Here is a 20,549-nt window from a genome sequence, read left to right on the forward strand (position 1 = left end):
CGTCCCCCCCCTCCCCAAACCCCCCTGACCTCCAAAGGGGCGCCGGGGTGAGTATTGCCCGCTTTGAAAAAAGGGCTTTCTAAAAAGGGCAAGCAGGGGCATTACAAAATCCAAAAACAAAACCAAACAAACAAAAAAACCACCCCAAAACAAAAAACTCCCACTGCTCTGCAGGTGCTCTGCCTAACTTCCCAAAGGCTAAAAAGGCAGCAACATTTCCCATTAAAAAAACACACCTCTGCTGACTGCTGACAAGCCGGCGGCCTTTCCTGCAGCGCTTTCCCTCCGCCGCTCGCGCATCGACAACGCGCCGYGGGCACCGAGGCGCCGCGGAAGGGCTCCGGCCGAAGCTCTCTGCTGACCCCCTGATTATTTTTTAAACTTTTAGAGCAGCTGCACGGAGCTAACTTGCAAGAGAAACATTGTCTGAGAAACGTTTCTGATCGGTTTTGCAACTTGTAATTGCTTTGCTTAGTCAAAATGAATAAGGAATTTAAATCAAACCCTCTTTAGGTGACAAGGGAAGAAAAAGGTTAAATAGTTAACCYAGGTGAGTAGGTGAAAAACATTGTGCTCAGATATTTAAAGGAAGCAATTGCTATAAATTTCAGGAAGATATATTGAAATGGTTTAACCTGCAAAATAACACAATGCTACACATCACGRTAAAATGAAAGCTAGACAGGAAAACCCCGAGACCATCCACGCTGCAGCGCCGAAGACGCTGCTCAGCGCAGCCGCCCAGACCATCTTCCTCCGCCGCAGCACGGCTGGACCGACGGAGAGTCGCTAGCGTCGGGACCRACCGGCCACCCCCCAAAAAACCTGGAATCATTAGAAAAATCTGCTCCATTGCTGCGAGTGAAAGCAGTGAGCTGCCACGGTTATTAACTTTGCAAGCCCACGATGGAGCAGACCTCAGGCGAAGCCCGGCCACAACGCGTTTAGGATGCGTGCTGTCCCAAAGCCTTAAACGCAAGCAGCTCGTAAATGGGAATGTGGCAGGGGCAACAGCAGACACAGAAATCTGAAGCCCTCTGCAATACAATATGGTAGCGGCGGCGTGCAGATCAACCGCTCAGAAGGAGCAAGCAACTTCAGGGCATCTTCTCTTTCATATATAATTTTATTTCTGGTTATAGAAACAAATGCTAAGAGGAGAAGCAACACTCCCCAACCACATACATCAAATTAAGAGAACAGAACAGTTAAAATAAATGAAAAAAATAGTAGAAATTTAAAACTTTGTTATAGCTTTAAAATATTAATGTTCTTGATACATTAGAAATCACATTCAGATCTCAAATTACTTTTTWAAAAAAGTATGGCTCCATATTAAAAAAAAACAAACGAAAAAAAATGAGAAACACTGTATCCCATTTGATGTGAAAAATGCAGGTCCTGCTCTGTGGACGCTGGTATTTCCCTTCTCCRGGGAGCAGCAGCCTTGGCACTACCAGGACACAGTCCCACCCTGCTCGGGAGCCACACGTTTGGTGYGTGTCCTCAAGCATCTCATGGGGCAGTGCTGCACCACAGCCAGAGAAAGATGCCCAAATTCACACCAGTTGCCCCAGATGGAGCTTTCTGCCTTGGGATACACACCTGCTTTTTAAAAAGCACATTACAAACACAAGTCACAAAAAAAAAATACTTTTGATATCAGCTGTAAAAAAAAATAAAAATAAATCTGGCTGGAGGTGTCTTGTACAGGCAAAACCARGAACCGAAATGCAAGCATGGCTTTAGGTCTCCCCCTCCCTTCCCTCCCCCTCCCATTAGATTCCTTAAATTAAGTGCCAAACCTATATGAAAGGGGAAAGGTTCCCCTCTAGATCTCTGTAACAAAAACAGGGAGAAGTTCTGTCAAACCACCGAGGTACTCCTGGGCCGCGTCGCACAGCAGCCGTCCCCGAAGGACTCGCCGGGAATGCATCCACACGCAACCAGGGGAGACGGATTTCCCTTTTCTTTTTCCTTTTTTTTTTTTTTTTTTAAGCAAATACTCCAAACAGGATGAGAACTTCCAGCTTTATCATCCATTGCTTGCATACAGGTTTTGAGTTATCTCTAGGCAGCCTTTACCAGTCCTTTGGATAGCCGCGGGCACCAGGGAGCTGCTCCTCCCCAGTGCGCGGAGGCTGGCGAGCAGGCTGGGCAGTGCCGCCTTCCCCGCGGCGTGGGCAGCACGCCCAGATCCCAAGACGATACGCTGCCTCAGGTGAATTCTGAATTTTAAAAATCATTCAATTTTTTTAAACCATTCTATTTTTCTATGGTTCACTGTTTTCCATACTGGTATATTTAAGTAAAATACACATTCTTTGTTTTTTTCCATTCAAAGAAGATCTTACAAACAACGGTACTCTGCTCCCTACACTTCAAGACATTTGAGGGGGGAAGAGATATAGGGAGCTTAGGTTTACAGCAATTCACTTGCTGCAGAGCCAGCTTGCCTACTTAGCAGCCTGTCCACATCCAAAGAGCGGCATATAAATCAGAACATCGGGATGTTCTGCACCAGACTTAGCAGCAAGGTAATGAAACAGAGGGAAACCTCATCTTTTCTACTTAAGTCTCGTGTTTTTTTTTTTTTTTCCTCCCACCAGCTAACAGATATTTCTCCTCAACATTGCCCTTACCTCTAAGGAGGGGTCGGCTCTGGACTGCTTTAAACAAATCTGAGTGGGGCAGAAGTGAGACTGAATGATCTAGATCATGAATAAGGTGCCAAGGTTAGGGCCAGGACACTGGCTCCGGAGGGCATTGGCTTAACCTGGTGGCAGACACGAGGCAGCAGTCGAATACTAGGGAAAGTCTGGTTTTCACACGGGCTTTTCGGTGCGGAGGAGGAAAGCTGTTTCCTTTCGCTCGTGCTGTTATGGTTACTCCCCTTATCACCAGTCTGGTCCTCCCTTAGATATCAAGTCCAATCACCAGAGAGTCAGCAGAAACCTAGGAAAAGCACTCACTCCGGCCCTTACAGAAACGCATTTCGACTTTTTAAAGAGAGCTCTTAGAATTAAGAAGCCAAGTACAATCTGCTCTTATGGATATTTCTCAAAAGGCCCTAGTGGGTCAAAACGCATGCTTATGCAAATGCAGTAACCCGCATGGCATTAAACGAGGCCTGAAATTTGACTGAGTAGGTAAAATTTATTCTCTGTGAATGGGAACATTAGAAAAGCACTTACATATTTGTTTTTAGAGGGCTATCTACACCTCAGGCCCCATAAAGAGAGAAAGAAGTATCATAAGAGGAACATAATCTCACCACGGAGGGAAAGACACTATTTCATAGCATCCCAGCGTTCGCTCATGCACCTGATAGAGAGACAGGGAGCAATTCCTCAGCCTTACAGCATCCTCATGGACCCTCAATTAACTTGTGTTAGAAACAAGGTCCCATTACTTACGGAGCAAAACTCTAAAGAGCTTCCAGATACTGCACCTAGAGATAATTTGAGACTAGCAAGGACTCCAGCTTTCATTAGTGCCATTTGGGGGATTTCCTTGCCAGCAGGACAGCGTGGATCAGGGACGCTGAACACACGGCGTTGCCAGAAGCAGGGCACCTGCTCAAGGAGGATGCAAGCACCAAATGCACTCTTCTGCTCGGAGGGAGGAATGAAAGCAATTGCTGAAGCAAAGCTGCTTCTACAGGCTGCCCACATTTCTTACAAAAATAGGTACATCATTCTTTTAGATTCAGTGCCTGGTGTAGGAATTTACCAACATACTGTACAAAAAGTCTGCGTAAAGTACCATTTAAGAGAAAGAAATAGTCATGGACCATTTATATATCTATATTTATACACACACCCACACACACATGCACACACACATTAATAAATATAGAATTTATGTTTACACAGATCTAATTTAATATTCTCTGAAAAAAATATTTAAAAGGTTTCTTCCTTAGCTGCCACCCATGAATCGTCAATGGTTTCTTCTACCTAGAGAGCAAAGGGGTAGGTTTGGCACCACTACCCCCAGGCTCTGAAACTAAAGTGACATATAAGGAGAGGACCAGCCATATAATCTCAAGGGTTTTAATTCAGGGTTGGTAAATTGAAAAGATATCAAAAGAATTTTCAGAAGGTATCATAAATACAAAGGTTAAAAGTCAAGTTGATTAAAATTTTGGAATTTAAATATAGTGCTCCAAGAAAAGCTAGTATTTTGCAAAATGTCTTGCTCAGTCCAAAGTAGAATGTTCATTGCTGTATTACTGCTTCATGAAAGACTGAATCTAACAGAGAAAGCCCACCCTTGCAGCTAGATGTTTTCCACTTTTGATTACTATATATGTATATATATACACACACCTGTGTGAACAAGCTCATACTCTGTCCTGCAAATAATGCACCTAACAAAGGCAACACTTTGATGATCTAACTAGTTACAGTCAAATCGCCACTAGACAGCCACATATAGGGAGATGCTCCAACACTATTTCACAGCTGCATCTCCGTAAGATACAGACCAAAATGCCAGAAAGCATCACTTCCCAACCTCATCAGTTCCAGCACTCCAGATGACCTTGTAGTGTAACTGTATTCTGCAGCTCAACAACTGGTTCCATTGCAAGCTACGCTTTACAGCAGTAGTGTATGCTATAGAAATAGCAGCTTTGAAATATTTTTTCATCCAGAAGAAAACAAAAAGTTACATATCTGAAAAACTTGTTCTTCACTTGCAACCTAACAGGGCTTCTCACCAGATACCTTCAAGCAATGGCATTAAAAATGGCATAAATGACCTGGATTAGAGGACTCTGAAATGGATAGAAACAACTAAACAGAGGAAAGAAATGAAAGGAGAGCAGGAACAGAGCTGTCCGAGAGGCTGGTTGACACGGAAAGACAGATCACTCGCTGCCATATGACATCTGCAAATGCAAATGTTCAAGGTACTGTAATGAAAAAGACTATGAAGCTAGTCATGTTCATTCTTAATGCCCAAGTCCAGCTTACTAACAGCAGGACTAAAAACAACTTATACAATTTTGGATCAAGGTAGAAGTTCAAAGTAAAGCTCCACATTGAACTGAAACAACCATTTGTCAAGGTAAAGYGTAAGACTTTTATAAAAGTATTTATAAAAGTGATCGGCACCCCTCAAGCACTACTTCCTGTTCAGAAAGCTGGAAAACCTCATTTGGCACTCTTTCTTGGAAGAGGAGGACAAGCTGGTTGCATATGTACATATGCAACACAGAWTATTTCCAGGTCGTTTTGCTACTCCATTTCTCATACCGTACTCAGAGCAGTTGAACTAAGTCAGCAGCATGTCCTTGCAGCAAGGACAACCAACCATACACTGGGCTGTACTTTCAAAAGTGAAGCCAGCCAGTCAAGGAAAGTGATTTGTTTTCCACCTCATTCAGCATTTGTGAGACCGTATCTGGAAGATGTGCCCAGTTTTCGGCTCCCCAGTACAAGACATACACTGACATTCTGGAGCAGCTTCAGTTGATGCCCTGGTGGTGGTGGTGGTGGTGGGGGGGAGTTGAGCACGTAAAATTCAAGGAGAGAGAGAGAACCAGGGTGATTTGGACTTCAAAAAAGAAGGCAAAGGTGCAAATCTTATAGGTACTTCAACTACCTAATAGGAGGGGGCAGAGAAGGCAGAGCTAGACTCTTCTYGGAGGTGTGCAGTGACAGGACAAGAGACACTGGACACGTTGCAGCATGCGAAGCTCTTTTTAGATACACAAAGTGTTTTCACCATGTGGGTGGCCAAACACTGGAACTGGAACCAGAAGAGTTGCGAAACCTCCACCTTTGGAGATAYTCAAAACTCAACTGGAAGAGTCATGCACAGCCTGATCTAGTTGGACCTGCTTTGAGCTGGAGACTRTAGCAAAGACTTCCAGAGGTCCCTTCCAACCTGAGTTATTCCAAGATTCCAGACATCTACAACTGGCCAACAGCAGAGGCACAGCAGAGAGCTAGAAGGAGATTTTACCTTACCTACTASTGCAGTTTTACATAATTTATGTTAATCACAGTGAAATTGTGATTTATGAGACACAGTTTAAACTTGAGAAACAAAGAGGGGAACAACCAGCCCATAAGGATTTAATCCTTAAATGCAGTAATCTTGAAGAAATGATCTGATCCTCAACTGAAAGGTACAGAAGTTGAACTACTGCTAGATTAGCTCCTTGTCATCCCAGATCCACACACCTAGGTACAGTTGGGAAGCTTCTCCTTTCACTATGCATTCTGACATTCCTCCACACACTAACACATGTTAAAGTAATACCATACAGTTCATTGGAAAACCTCCTTGCTAATATGGAGAAAAAGCTCCAACTCCAATTTAATGCCTCCAACGGGGAAAGAATAACACTGCATGAAAGCTCAGGTCAGTCATTCTTGCTTGCTTACATATTGGTCCCCAGTCTTTTGTGCTTCAAATTTTATTTTACTGCTTGCTTTTGCCTACTGAAAAGGGGGAAAAAGTGTAGAGGTTGTCTCTGAATAGCAGKTGGAAGTCAGTAACAAGTGCTCTGACAAGGCACATGTGAAACCAAGTTAAACACCCCCCCAAACCTTACTTGTGTACAGCCTACTGCCTAATGCTAATTCGGCCATTAACATGTTGACTAATGACGCTTAATATCAACAGGCAAGAGGCCTGAGGGACAACAGTTTCCCCTCTCCTCAATAAAAGCAGAAGCAGATCACAGCATTGATTTTAGTAGCACTGTTGTGCTTCTATTGTTTAACTATTTCTTCCTTCCCATAAAGCTTTACCATGGCTCTGTGAAAGCACCTTCCCGAACAAGCTGTGCCCAACAGTTCAAGATTTATAAAACCTATAATGAAAACTAAAAATAAGGAAGCTGAATTGATTCCTTTCAATCTGCTCTGCAGCCCCACATATCCCACACATTTGCACTCCTGAATCCTCTTCCAGCACTGCTGTGCAGGATTTAACGCAAGGTGCTTCTCCTGCCAGTGGATAAAGATGACTGGACATGCTGCAAAGGACAGCATTAATGGCATGGGGACGAGTGAGGGAGAAAGGAAGAAAGAGAAGAGATGAAAAGAATATATGAGCTAATTATGAACTTCACTTCTGTGCTCAGCACTGTGTTATCACTAAATGAGACCACATTGATCTTATTGTAAAAAGCTTCCTGTATCCAAAGAGTCAAGGTCAAGACAAAACAATAACTAAGTAATTTTGGTAGAATAAAAATCAAGAACAACTGTATTTAGCTTTTGCAAACAGAGGCAACAAAAGTTGCTACAAACTCACTGCAATCAAAGTGAAATTAATCTGCCATTGCCTAAGATGAGAAAAATATCAAAAAGAAACAAAGAAATGAATTCGTTTGAAAAAATCAGTTTTTAAGTTTTCATATGCCCTGTTTAYATCAGATCAAATACTTGACATGCTATGACTTTTGTTGTCCACAAAGCAGAAGGTGACTGCATCAGATAATCCTTCAAAATCCGGCATCAATTAATATAATTGAGAACATGAAATGCAACTCTTCAGGCAAAAAAGTCTTAGATGACCGAATTTAGGTTAAACCAAGTAGTCCCAAGAACCATTAAGACAGCATTTTCTTTCTATCTGAAAGCCTTATTCTACATACCACCACATCCTGTGATGTTTCTCTCCTTTCACTGTTCTCTATAGTGCTCAAAACTGAAAGTCTGGAGAATCAGGACCGATCCTCGTGTAAGAAGAGCTGTGCCACTAGGAAGAAACAAAGCAGAAATAGGCTTCAAAAAGTTTCAAACTGGAGACTTCATTTAGGACTTTCAAATTAGCACAAATTTTAGTGGTTCCAATTTCCATCTAGAAAGACAAAAAAAAAAAAAAAAAAAAAAAAAAAAAAAAAAAAGGCGATTCCAAGGGTTTCTCTGGGAAATGCCATTGTATTTCTTGCATGTAAAAACAGCTGAGTCACTGTTTTTGTATCTGAAACACTGAAGGAGCATTTGAATGCAGCAAAGAAGAAACAGCTACTTGTTTTTCAAAATGATCCTTGAGTTGCACAGGACTTAATCTGAAGAAACCAAGTCAAGTAACAGAAACACATGACTCATGGTCAGCTGAAATGATACAGCTTGGAAAAGCAAAGGGAGAAATCCAAAATTGCCTGTTTGAATCCTGGACACAGATAGCAACCAGCCAAATGTTTTCTTCTGATTAAACAGGGCCTGCCTTCTCTTTTGGGCATACTGACTGCAGCCCTTTTGAGAAAAGGATTGCTGAAATGACAGCCACTTCTAAATGAAGAGCCAATAAAATTCTGGGAACTTCTAGCCTCACCCTTCCATCCACAAAACTGCTATTTATATTTGTTCATGTATCTAATTTCAAAGTGTCTATCCAACTAATACAGACTTGCTTTTTCTCCCCCCTCTCTCYAATGACAAGGTAGCAAATTGATCAACTTTTTTAAAAATACCAAAAATATGGGAAATAGGACAAATTTTCTTACTGTATTTATATTCTCCTGTATTTTACAGGCTTGAAAAAGCCTTTAAAAGAAGATTCKGAAAGGTATCTACTCAAAATGATCTCCAGAGATCCTAAATGATTCCACGATCCCAAAACAGGCAGGACAGCTCTAAGCTGTTCCTCTCGTTTCTGTAACTTGCCRCTCTCTGAGCGGACACTCTGCGGGAAGGCCATCACCAGCAGCTGCAGGGGGTTCCTCTTCCCTCTGCTTTCCAAAGCACGCTGCCTTCTGCACCGGGCAGCGCGTCAGAAGCATTAACCTGGAGGCCTCAAATGAGATGTTCCAGGTGAAGGCCGCATTTCTCCACAGCTCTCTATAGGATTTTTAGCAAGAATCATTACTTTGCCTAGTATCAGGCAATGCTGAACCAGATAACTTTTTTCAAGTGGCATCATGCTTCTTACTGCAGGTGGAGARCGTGCCAGATTGATGGAGCGGAGGTCTAACAGAGTGAACTGACAGCTCCAGGTACCCCAAGCAGAATGGGTAAGCAGGTTAAAGATACTTGCTTACCATTAACTTGCAATTTAAGCGCCAGGTATTGTGAGCCACACGAGGGAGACCGAAAAAGTATTACTCTGCTCTAAATGCTGAGGAGGCAAACGTATACACTCAAAAGCAGCAACTAGTTTCTGAAAACATCACGACCCAGCTGATGTATTTCTGTGGTGATGTATTAGTTTACAGAAGTTCAGGGCCTGCCTAATTATTTAGGTTTTTCAAAAGAAAATAAATGCAGGGAGGGATGCAAAAAACCCCACTTGGCCAGCTTCACGTCCTGAACAGTGTTCTGCTGGTTGCTCATCTCGYGCTGACTCACCTAACATACAGAAAACCCAAGTAATCTCCTTCAGTAAAGCTCAATAACCTCAGGGTTGTTACAGAGGCACGTCTATAACTAAAACAGCATTCACTTAAAATCACTGGTTCGTCATAGATAAACTATGCTGCACTCTCACTCTTGTACGTTTTCTTGAAGTTCATTTTAATAGAATTCTGGTTTTGAAAAGGCTTCTGAAGAGACAGCACTAATCCATGCATTTTTTCTCTCTGCCGCACCTAGTCTTCCTAGCAAAAAAGGAAACCTGCAGGCTGGCCTGCTTCAATTATGTTGTGGTCACGAACAATCCTCATTTACTAAATTATTTCAAAGTACTGAAATCCCATCTAATGATGTGTCACTAAACGCACACACCTAAATTACAAGCACTAGCTGTAGATAAATGAACTGTCCTGAAGACTTCGTGCACCTCTAACTGCAGAGCTTAACCGCAAATTACGAACCTGCAAAATTCTTTCCTTCTTCCAGAAATATTTCCTCACAAAACAATTGACTGGAAAATAAAACATTCCTGGGTTTTATGCAAGTGGTGGGACCTGCCTATTGAACAGGATTTGGCAAAGAGAAAGGAAACCTAGAAGTGAACAAGTGATACCAGCTGTCACCTCTTGSAGCTCCTTCCCTCTCCCCAAATTCTAGCAGGCATTAAACTGCTGTGCTTTACTCCGATTCCCACGGACACGCTGATTCACTGCAGGCTGGGGAAGTCTTTGCACCCGGTTATATGGCAGGCTTGCTTCTCTCTGCTCTGGAATAGTACTGTCAGACTGGACAAGATGACGATAACCCCACAGTAAGCCAGGACAGGCAGAGGGAGAACCTACAGAAGACATCTCCTCCATGCTACATCTCTTTTGCCACTACCAAAGCCAAGTTTTGCAAGCCAAAAGGTATCTGCTGTGTAGCCAGAAGACTAGTTAACTGAAAGAATCAAAAGTCTAAAACCGAACGGRTTACCTGGAGGCTAAGGAGAGGCTGATTTCTTTGCCAGTCACACAGCACGTCACACGCACTCACTTCTCCACGTGGTTCGAGTGAGTCAGATCTGCTCTGCTTGTAAAATATACTACATACAGAGCCTGGAACATTGTTGCAGTAAAAGCCTCCTCCTCCTGGCCAACTAAACATATCTTACTGGGAGTGAGGGGGTCGGGGAATGAAAGAAAACTCCAAACAGGTTTTGCAATCTAACTTGAAGATGCTCAAATGACTTTTCCCTCATAGAAAATAAAAGGCCTTTTCTTCCTCAGTTTCTACACACTTACAGAACTTGTATTAAATACTGTYCGTGCACCTCACCTCAGCACTTAACCTCCCTCTTGGTAGCATAACACCAGCGCCTGGCTGCTACCTGCCATGGCAGACGGTCAGAGCCAACCCTGGACTTCTGACCATTGCCCATATAGTTTTCAAGCTGGGGGGGGACCATGCTTCCAGCTGGGATGAAGCAGATCACTTTAGCGCACAAAACTGACTGATATTTTTGAAGGTTCACAGAGACAATGTCTTCAATCTCCAATGCTAGTGTTGAACAAACCCTTGTTAGTGCTCCAGCACAGAATGTGAGCACAAAGAAAATCAAATACACCCAGAACATTTCAGAGACACCCATCCCCACGTAACCCTCGGTCACCAAGATACTTTGGCAGTCATCCAGAGCAAGTGATGAATAATTGTAAGAAAACATTGAAGGTATAAAACCCTTTGTTTTTAATTTCTTTTCAGGAACCAAATTAATACAGTTCCTCTGTTATTGTATTTTCCCTCAGAGGGAATGGACAGAAATTGCTTTCAGAAATCCAGGTGGTTGAGCTGTGCAACTCTTCCTCCTGAATCCCCACATAAATAAACATTCATTCATATTCAGAATTTTTCTATTAAAAAAAATCATTCTGCCTTTTTCTTTAAGTTTGGTACCATATTTCTTTAATGCTGTTGTTGTGAGATACTGCACCCATCTTTCAGCATTTGATTGCCTTAGGTGGCCCTTTTAAATGGTCCTATGTTTCAAAGCTCTGAGAAGCAGAGTATTAAGGCATAGAAAATGAGGAGTTTTTTCTTCCAGGGAGCAGACTGTATCTGTGTTACATTCCTTTAGACGCTGAACTGCAAATCCTATCCCCTTGGAGCCAAAAGGGGAAAAGATATTTTAAAAAAATCCCAGCAGTCATACAATCAGTTGTCTGTATATTTTTTTGAATCTTAAAAAAAATCCCATAGGTAAAGACAGAACAGAGTTCCAGGTATGGGCTCTTGGGAGGGATTTTTCATTCTTTTTGGCACCTTGTGATTCTAACAGCTGTTGACCTCCCATTTAAAAAAATCTGACTTTAAAAAGAGCTTTTTATTCTCTATATTTCAAGCTGTTACAGTTGTGGTTTGTTTTCTTTGAAAGCTGCTTTAGGGGCTGCTGCCATCCCATGCCCACCCCGCACCATGCCAGCTCYTCCCACCGGTTCTTCATTCACTGGTTGCCTGTCCTTGTGGCACTGCAGATGTGATGACACCAGTCTGGGCTGGAACTGCTCCGCTGGGCTCTTCTATCCGGGGTCTTTTGACTTCAGGTTCACTGGAAGAGGCAGCTGCTGTCTCTTCAGTCCCCGTCTCRCATACTCGGCTGACTACAACAGGAGTGGACGAGCTGGCCTGTGCTGCAAGAAGCTGCAAGGGGTTTGTAAGAGCTGGGAAGTAGGACAAGAGAGAGAGAGAGAAAAGCACATTAATGTGACAAAGTAACACAAATGTTTGCCATTCCAGAAAACAAGAAAACAAAACCACAGTCAAATGTGATAACTGGCACATATTCAAGGGTTGTTTCCAAATCCATTTTGCAAGGCTTGCTAGCCTTGTCTCTCTCTCCTCACGTAATTTCAGCTTTGTACAAGTTTACCGAACTGGCAATACCCCTTTCACGGGAGAACTTCCTTCTTTCCATCCATCATAAAAGCAAGGCATTGCCAGCTAGGCATTCATCTCCACAGAGGGAGGATCAATCCTCTGCTGAAGTAACAGTACAACTTTTCTTCGGGAAGTAGTTCTCTGACCACCAAAAATCAAAACCTCTTGCAAGCTATAACATCCGCGTGCTGCATCTTTGATCTAGAGGGACCACTTTAGCCTTTCAGAGACTGCCAGTAAGAAAGCCAACGGGGCAGAGCTTGYACTGTAAGAACACCAGCCTGCTGGAAAACTGTATTACAGTTCAAATGCCAACTGCAGCGACATCTCGCTTTTAAAAGGGGCAGGAAGGTTTAACAACTTTTGATTTTCCTGGGGTAAGTGATCCCATCAGAACCGTGATTAGAACTTAGGAATTTTGGGCTCCCAATCTTGTATTTCAGTCCTGACAAAAGCTCTCACTCTCCCATTAATAAAAGTGGTGAGAAAAGACGACAGTTTAAGAAGTGACCCTGTGTAAAAATGTCTACAATTCCCAGTTCCAGACAGAGAATGTGCTTACACACCGGCTTTGGCACACAGCACTACTTGGAAAACAAAACACATGCAGTTTTTGGACTCCACATCAGTAGGAGAGGCAGCCAAAGCGGACTCAGGAGACAGTACATCCTCTGCCCTCCAGACACATTTGCAAGGGATGGAATGACAGAACATTGATGGTGTGTTCACTGTTAAGTGCATCAAAAAAGGAGCCCTAGGATAAATAAACAGATGAAACGGAACAAAGGCCTTCACAGCCCAGCAACTTCCACCAAGGCACGGGAAGGGGGCTTTGCAGTATCAAGAGAATGAACGAAAAACACCAGGGCACAAATGCGGGCAGTAACCAGTTACAGTTGAGCAGCTGACAGTGAGCCTAATAACTAAGCAGCTGAAGAGACGTTAATGTCATACAGCCAAAAAGTCAAGAGACCCAGGCTCCATTTTGTCTACTAGAAAATTCACTACCACTTACTAAAAACTTAGATGTGAGCGAAATACTTTYGATTCGATGAGTGTGTGGGCTAGACAAATTTTAGTGATGTTAGCACATCTTTGCATGAATGTAAAATAAAAAATATTCTGATTTCAGATTAGACAAACAGTACTGTGAGGCAGTAGCAATCACCTATCTGATCTTATTTATATCTTAATTGCATAAAAGCCTTATCACTCTATTTTTAACATTGCTTCAATAAGATTCTTCCAATTCAAGAACAAAGCAGGCCAACCTAGGACTAGACCAGGAGGAAAACCTTGCAGAAGCACTCATATTCTGCTTTAAGAAAGCTGTCAAAATCCCTCTGAGGCTTTTCATTTCAAATTTTCTGTAAGCACCAGCCTGGGACAGCAGAGGTGTTTACACTCTCATCAGACAGAAGGGCAGTAAGAAGCCTGGATTTTATCATCCCCAGTCATTATCCTTAACTTGACAAAACCTGAGGTGCTGAGCAAGCACAAAAGAGACTGCCAAGAGATAGCTAGCATGGGATTTTAAGAAACAGACTTCAGAAATGACTACAACACATCTGGTATATAAACAATCCTACATTTGTTCACCTACCTGATGAAAAGGGTCTTATTTCTCTCAAAGTCCTTCGATGGGAAAATAAAAGTTATTTTCTTAATATTCTACGGCATCAGATTTCATGATACTTAAAGAGCATCAAAGAAATTTTATTATTAGGCATACTGAAAGCAAAGGTTGTTTGTCGGAGGAAAACAAAAATAGGTTCAAAACAAGAATCACTAAAATTTTCAACAAGTAAGCCTCAAAAGGTAGAGAGTGTAAGAAGTAATACATGCACAGCCAAGGACACGGAAAGAGTCTGGATGTTTCAAAAGCAACGTTGCAGATGGAAGACTTCTCCACTAAGGAAAACTGAACAAAGAAAGATGGATGGGGTCAACACTTAATTTGTTAGGGTATCTTCCACTGACATTCACAGCCACAGAGGTTGCAGAGTGTGTAACTTTGGAGTTGGACACACACACAGTGAACTGCATAGCTAAGAAGGGAAAACACAAACTTTACTTTAACTGCAAAGCTTGGAGAGCAATCGTAAACCAGAAAGCAATGGAAAAATAGCATACCATAAGCACTGCCCGTGATGCTGTTGGTGGGGACAGCATGTTTCCCRTTCTGGGTGACTGCCCGCACAGGGAGCTGATGCTGTCCAATGGTCACTGGAGCTGCCTGCTGAAGGATCGTGACCGTCTGTCCTGGAACACCCTGTGCCATTTGACTGGCAACTGTCTGAATAACACGGCTGGCCGTAGGTATTGTGGCAAATGCAATTGTTGGTTTTTCATCCATGCCTGCTTGAAGAGTAGAACAGACATTCACCATTGGGCTGGCTTAGGAGCAGTCTTTCTTCTCATTAACGTTTCACCATTTTACCCCAGCCTTATAAATGTAAGACACTCCCAGCACTACAAAGTCACTTGCCTTTGACGTGTCCCACAAAGGTTGTGTAGTGGGAATGGAAAGCATTGCTTCTCAGGCTGACACAGCTTAGTCACAAGAGYAACATATTTGAGCTCCGAGGAGCTGAGGGTGTTCCTAGAGACCTAATCCTGAGAGGTGCCCAGAACTCTTTAGGCAGGATCAGGCTCTATACACACATTTTCTGTGTGCTGATTCATACAGTGTGGTCAGCTCTGAGAAGTCAAAGGTTTATTCACCCTGCTCATTAGGAGAACCCTGCAATCAGGGATATAACAACAGGGAAGATCTGAAATGCTTGCTTTGAAGTTTATCAGGTCAGGGATGGATAACTGAAAACACTAAACTCTTATTCTCTACTGCACATGTACTCTATCAATATTAGGAACACGCTTGCTTTCTTACACACATGCCATAAGCCACCCAGCCAAAACAAAACAAAACAAACAAAAATACTCCCCCGAACCCGCCAAGAAATCAAGGTTATAAACTTCACCCTTGTCTTCAAAAGGCATCTTCTCCCTTATTTGCACATGGCAACTGCGATATGGACAAGCAGTTACAGCAACATAAGCTATGAGATTTCCCCAATTACATGTCAATTGGCCTGATTCTCAGCACCGCAGAGCAGGAGAAGCCATTTGGATCTCAAACATCTGGGGCAAAAAGCCTGCATCAGCTTGCTAACAGGCCTGTACATGGGTCGATTCACCAGGAGGCCTTCCCATGACCACAAGCTTTTGCCAGCTATGGAGAGAGAGGAAGAAACCAGAGGGCCAGGTGGGAAGCAGAGTTCCTGGGTAGRCATCACTGAGAGCGCTCAGAATTACATATTTCACTTCTCAGGGAAAGTAAGAGATCAGTTCAGCAGGCTGCAAGACAAGTAAGGGATCAATTCAGCAGCTATAAGACAGTCTCTTGCTGGGCATGCATGAGAGGAGACTCACTCCTCTTGCAGCAGCTCTGTAGGTCTCAAAGCAATGAAGGCAGGTGGGAAGTGCAAATTCATTAGGCCTATAGAAAGAGAAGACTTGCTTTCCCGTGTTAACATTGGAACACCACAGGAGTGGTGTTAGATGCAACAGTAAGTATTGAGCTGGCACCTGCAGGCATGCTAATGGGAGGCAGGCAGAGAAAAGGCAAGGAAAACCAAGAGATTAGGAAAGAAAATGGAGCAACCAGGAAAAACACACAGAAGGTAGAAACTAAAAGGGAGTATGAGAGGTAACAGAAGATGAACAAGTAGGGGAAAAAAATTTACAGCAAGGACTAATGAATGAAAGAAGGGAACAGATGACTAACAGGCAGCTGCTGTTGATGCTTCAGGAACACGGACAGGATCCAGACAGGAATTTCTAAAGAATGCGAGTATAATTCAAGCAGGCTAACCAGTGCTCAACTAAAAATGCCAGTGATTGTGCTATTACTGTATGGAAAGGTCTTTATAACTTCTCCATTCCCTTAGAGAAGAACCATTGCCACTGCCCACATAATAGCAGTAACTAGTCTTGCTGCACTGCTGGTGCAACATATGCATCTGTCTTGCAGCACTATGCCACTCTGAAACATCCATCAGGGTAGATGCTGTCTAGCTGACAGGAAGAGAAAGTATTTTTTATAGTTTAACTCAATATATCCCCTGAGGCTAGAATTTCCAGTTTAGGAAAAAAGAGGCCTTTGCTGTTACTGGCTTTTGAAGATTTCTCTAATGGGGCACAACCTGCACTTCCAGCAGCACACCCTTTACCCCTAGGAAATCAGGCACATGGAAGAGAGAGGCAGTCATTTATTGCCTAGGTTATCCTGAAGCAGAGAGTTGCAGCCTTTCCCATGCCATCTCTCCTGGCCAGATAGGCATACGTTTTCATGGTGTACCCAGCACACCAAATCACAGGCATAATAAAAGCATTAGGGTTAATACTTATATCTGAAGCACTACATGTTATTTCAGCCTCCAGCAAGATCTGTTAGATTTGTGTGTCCACCTTCATCTCCCATAGGGGACAAAGGAGCACATTTTTTTCTGCTTATTCGTGGAAAGATTAACTGGTTGAACTCTTACGTGGTTTACTTTTTACCTGGAGACATCTTCTATCACGGACTAAACACTCAGTGAACGAAAGAGCTGTTTAACCTTCCCATCCTCCCCTACGGCCCACTTAAACGATATCAGTCAAGTAGCAAGGGAGGCGAAAAGCTACCTCGATGGTCACCAGCGAAGTCCAACACTGCTCCTGCAGCTTCATGAGCTCCTCCGGCTGTGCCCTGATTCGTGAGGATGTATCCGTTTGCAGAGTTTGCAGAGGAGGTCACAACTCGGACCATTGTAACAGTGGGAGCTTGTTGAACTACATGAATTGCATGACATGAAGGCTGTTGAGAAGTCACTATTGATGCTGGCATATAGGCGACTGGTTTTGCCACCAGAGTAGATGGCCGGGGAGGAACAGCCATGATCACTGGCTGGGCACTGACTGGAGATCCTAAAACGCAAGAGACATACATTAATGGGAGAGGCAAAAAGGCCTCCACTTACCTATACAGCTCTAACCTGTAATACTGAGCGCTGCAACATTGGCAAGAGATGCCAAATATATGCTACCTTCAATCTCACATTTCCTAACTTACAAAGAAACCCAAAACAAAACAAAAACTAACAAAAAAAAATCCCAACTCCCTATACTTGCAGCCTAAGCACATTTTTTAAACAAGAAACACAATATGAGGTTTTGCCTAAYGAGCTTTGCCTTCCAATTGCACTGGAAGGATCCTACGCACAAGATCCTTCCAAGTTACAGGACAATCCAAGTTACAGGACAAATGACAAGCAGACACAGCTACGAGCACTTATTACAAATTACCAAGGCTCTGACCATAGCACCTTGGCGCTCTAGGCAGATAAGTTGATTTTATTAAGTCACCTAGCAAAGTAGCCTGAGTGAGCTATGCTCTGCTGTGGCTAGTCTGCTGTTAGTTCCCAAATCCACCTATTTTAAAGGTGAACGTGTGCTTCTACACATTCCTTTATCTCTTTTCCCCAACCTAAAGACTAGCAAGGAAGAAACAGTGAAGCCACGTAAGCATCATCTGTCTCCAACAAAAAAGCAGAAAGAGAGATCGATACCCTCCTGTAACGGATTGGCCTGCATATACTCAGAATTGCACTCAGTGGAATGAAAYATTTCTCTGTGAAATGAGAACTACTCACCAGGTGCACTTTGTGAATACCGATACTCCGGAACTGAGGCTAATTTTGACCCAAAGTCATGATCGTGTGGAATGGGTGAGCCCTCCCGCGACAGGCACTCTGGAGTCTGTAGGCCACTAGAGTGAGGGGACAGCAGGCCAGGGTGAGTAGGAGAGGCGGGAGCGCTCCTGCAACACCAGAACATAGTGTTGGCAAGGGTTGATGCATTTTGACCACAAGACAGCAGCAGATAACAAGTTAACCCTGATACAGGATCCTCTAGGAGGAAAACAGCCATTTTTCCACATTACCCACTACAGCCTTGTCAGAAGGAGCTGAAAGGTATGAAATAATCTTGCACACACACTCTAGCACCAAATACAGCTATATTATTCACTGCTGAAAGAAAATGGATTCTTCAGAGCAAGCCTAAGGTTTAAGACTTCCACTATGGAAAGAGAAGCTGAAAGTGCCTCATGTTTGGATTTTAAAATTTCAGGCACTCTCAAAGAATCTTTGTCGGCATTGAGCGTGATGGGGAGAGAAAGAGGAAGAAAGTTGCAAAGTAGATATAAGTCTCTGGCCCCACATAAGCATACAAAGCATCTGCTTCCCCTTTTCCCTCTTTTCTCCCTTCCCCAACTACTTGGCTCCTGCCACCAGCCCCATGTGGCCAAGCAGATGACGAATCCAACACTTCCTTAAACAAGGCTGAGGAACAGATCTGCTGAAGAGATCTCCCCTTGCCTGCTCCAATTTTCAAAGAGACAAAGTAAAGTGTAGGAGAAGCATTATGTGAAACCGCTCCAGCCAGGTTCGACTGCAAGACTCAACCCCGCAGCTGCAGGGTGCAGAGAAAGTCCCTGCACACTGCTCCTCTTCCATAGTTGCACCACTGACAGGAGTAGCCGCAGAGCCCCTGCACCACTTCACACGCACAGCCACAATGAACATGATGCTCCCTATAGGAGAATGTCTCAAATACCACACACACACACACACACACAAAATCCACCTCTGATCTCATCCACATCTAAATCCAGCTTTCCTGAAATTAAAGATTGGCATCCCAAAACATTTACCCTAGTGATAACTGATAACTGTTCTGAACTTCTTTGAAATTATGCCAAAGTATATATATTATTTGGTGCATTTTTGTTATTTGGTTGTGTATTTTTTAAAAACCTTTTTTAAAGCTTAAGATGACAGAACAGTTTTCCAATTATGCCTCAAGACTATCCAACTATATCACCACTCAAAACTATAAACAGAAGTAAAGTTTGCTCACTGTACTTTGGGAGAGGTTTTTGTTTTGTTTTCTTTGCAATGAATTTGGCAGTGAGATTAGAAGCAGCTGAAGTTACCTGGAAGAGAGAGGCCCAAAAGGTGTTCGGAAGCAGGACACTCCTCTTTGCCTTCGTTTTCTAAATGCCTGCTCTACCAGTTTGGCTTCGGAGGCAGGGTCAATTCGCCAAAAGGAGCCCTTTCCAGGCTCCTCCTGAGAGCGTGGGACTTTAATAAAGTAACGGTTCAAGGAGAGGTTGTGCCGAATGGAATTCTGCAGGAAGCAGAGGAATGAAGTGATTATTTTGCCATGAGAAAGCACATAACAAAYGGGCTTCACCACACAGTCTGAAAGAATAAAATGCCCCCTGGCAGAATCTGCATTAAATACAGAAGCAAGTCACTTACACAGCTCCAAAGTCACAGGGGAACTGCAAGTGAAAACCTAGAGAAATAAGTCAGACAGAGTTTCTGCTAAYCAGGCAGGAAGATGGGTTTGCCTGGTACCTGTATGATCACTTAGACATATCTCCAGGGCCAAGCAGTGCAGTACACAAGCTGTGGAAAGAAACGGAGGAAGATCTTTTGCTGAAGCAGGGAAAAAGAATTGGAAACCAAGTCAGAACTCACTGAAAAGACAGATTTTATTCTGGACTAACGGCTTACCTGCCAAACGATCGCTGGGGTGCCTGAATATGCCCTAAAGGACACTGCACCTCATAGCAATCATAGTGCAAGCCAGCCTACATGCCTTCAGATAGCTATCTCCGAGAAGAATCCATTATTTATGTGGCACCAGCTTTGCACTGTACGGCTCGGCAGATGTTGACAGGACTAATCATCCTCTTCACTGCAAAAGCCCATCTCTGACTGGGTGTAGTGCTGTTTGCTAGGCTAGAGGAAAGGCCCAGGCGTGCATAAACTCATTACGTCTTCCACTTTCAAAATGAAAGGCGAGCTTTTGTATCAGCTTTAGACAACAGAAGCTCTTTACAAGTAAATCCTTGCAATGTTACTGGTAGGGGAAAAAAAGCAACTTCTCCCTCCACTGAAACGCAGCAGGCTTTGAAGCAGGATGCAGTGACTGGTTTGCAAAGCGCCGCGGCTCTGCTGAGCAGGTTAAGGCAGGAAGTGAATTCCACAACTAATTAGAACTGCAGTGAAAAGCCAAGGAGCAGCATGTATTTAATCCAACTGTACTCAAAGTGCACCAAGCCATACTGCTCCTGCCAGCTGTACACAATAAACTCAGCAGCTGCAAGTGGCTTTTCAGCTGCATTAGTGTATTATATCCAAATGAGAACACCCATTTCAGAGGTGTAGTGCTGGGGTAGGGAGAGCAGGTGGAACTGAGGTTTCT

At 43.3% G+C, this 20,549-nt stretch overlaps 2 protein-coding genes across 2 annotated transcripts in view; both read right to left on the reverse strand.

Moving 5' to 3' along the window:
- AP5Z1 (adaptor related protein complex 5 subunit zeta 1) overlaps nucleotides 1-9,299 on the reverse strand; it is a 21,727-nt gene extending 12,428 nt beyond the window's left edge. The window contains exon 1 of the mRNA XM_085300408.1: nucleotides 9,256-9,299. Within this exon, the coding sequence (XP_085156534.1) occupies nucleotides 9,256-9,299 (44 nt within the window). The remainder of the gene's footprint in view (nucleotides 1-9,255) is intronic.
- Nucleotides 9,300-11,021: 1,722 nt separating this feature from the next.
- FOXK1 (forkhead box K1) overlaps nucleotides 11,022-20,549 on the reverse strand; it is a 49,143-nt gene continuing 39,615 nt past the window's right edge. Inside the window, exons 5-9 of the mRNA XM_085300832.1 lie at nucleotides 19,270-19,463; nucleotides 17,927-18,093; nucleotides 16,920-17,201; nucleotides 14,367-14,591; nucleotides 11,022-12,016 (exon numbers count right to left, since the gene is read on the reverse strand). Coding sequence (XP_085156958.1) covers nucleotides 11,796-12,016; nucleotides 14,367-14,591; nucleotides 16,920-17,201; nucleotides 17,927-18,093; nucleotides 19,270-19,463 — 1,089 coding nt within the window. The 3' untranslated portion in view covers nucleotides 11,022-11,795. The remainder of the gene's footprint in view (nucleotides 12,017-14,366; nucleotides 14,592-16,919; nucleotides 17,202-17,926; nucleotides 18,094-19,269; nucleotides 19,464-20,549) is intronic.

The sequence above is a fragment of the Rhea americana genome, unplaced genomic scaffold, assembly GCF_003343005.1.
Source record: "Rhea americana isolate MKP2758 unplaced genomic scaffold, rheAme1 scaffold_10, whole genome shotgun sequence".
Lineage (NCBI taxonomy): Eukaryota > Metazoa > Chordata > Aves > Rheiformes > Rheidae > Rhea > Rhea americana.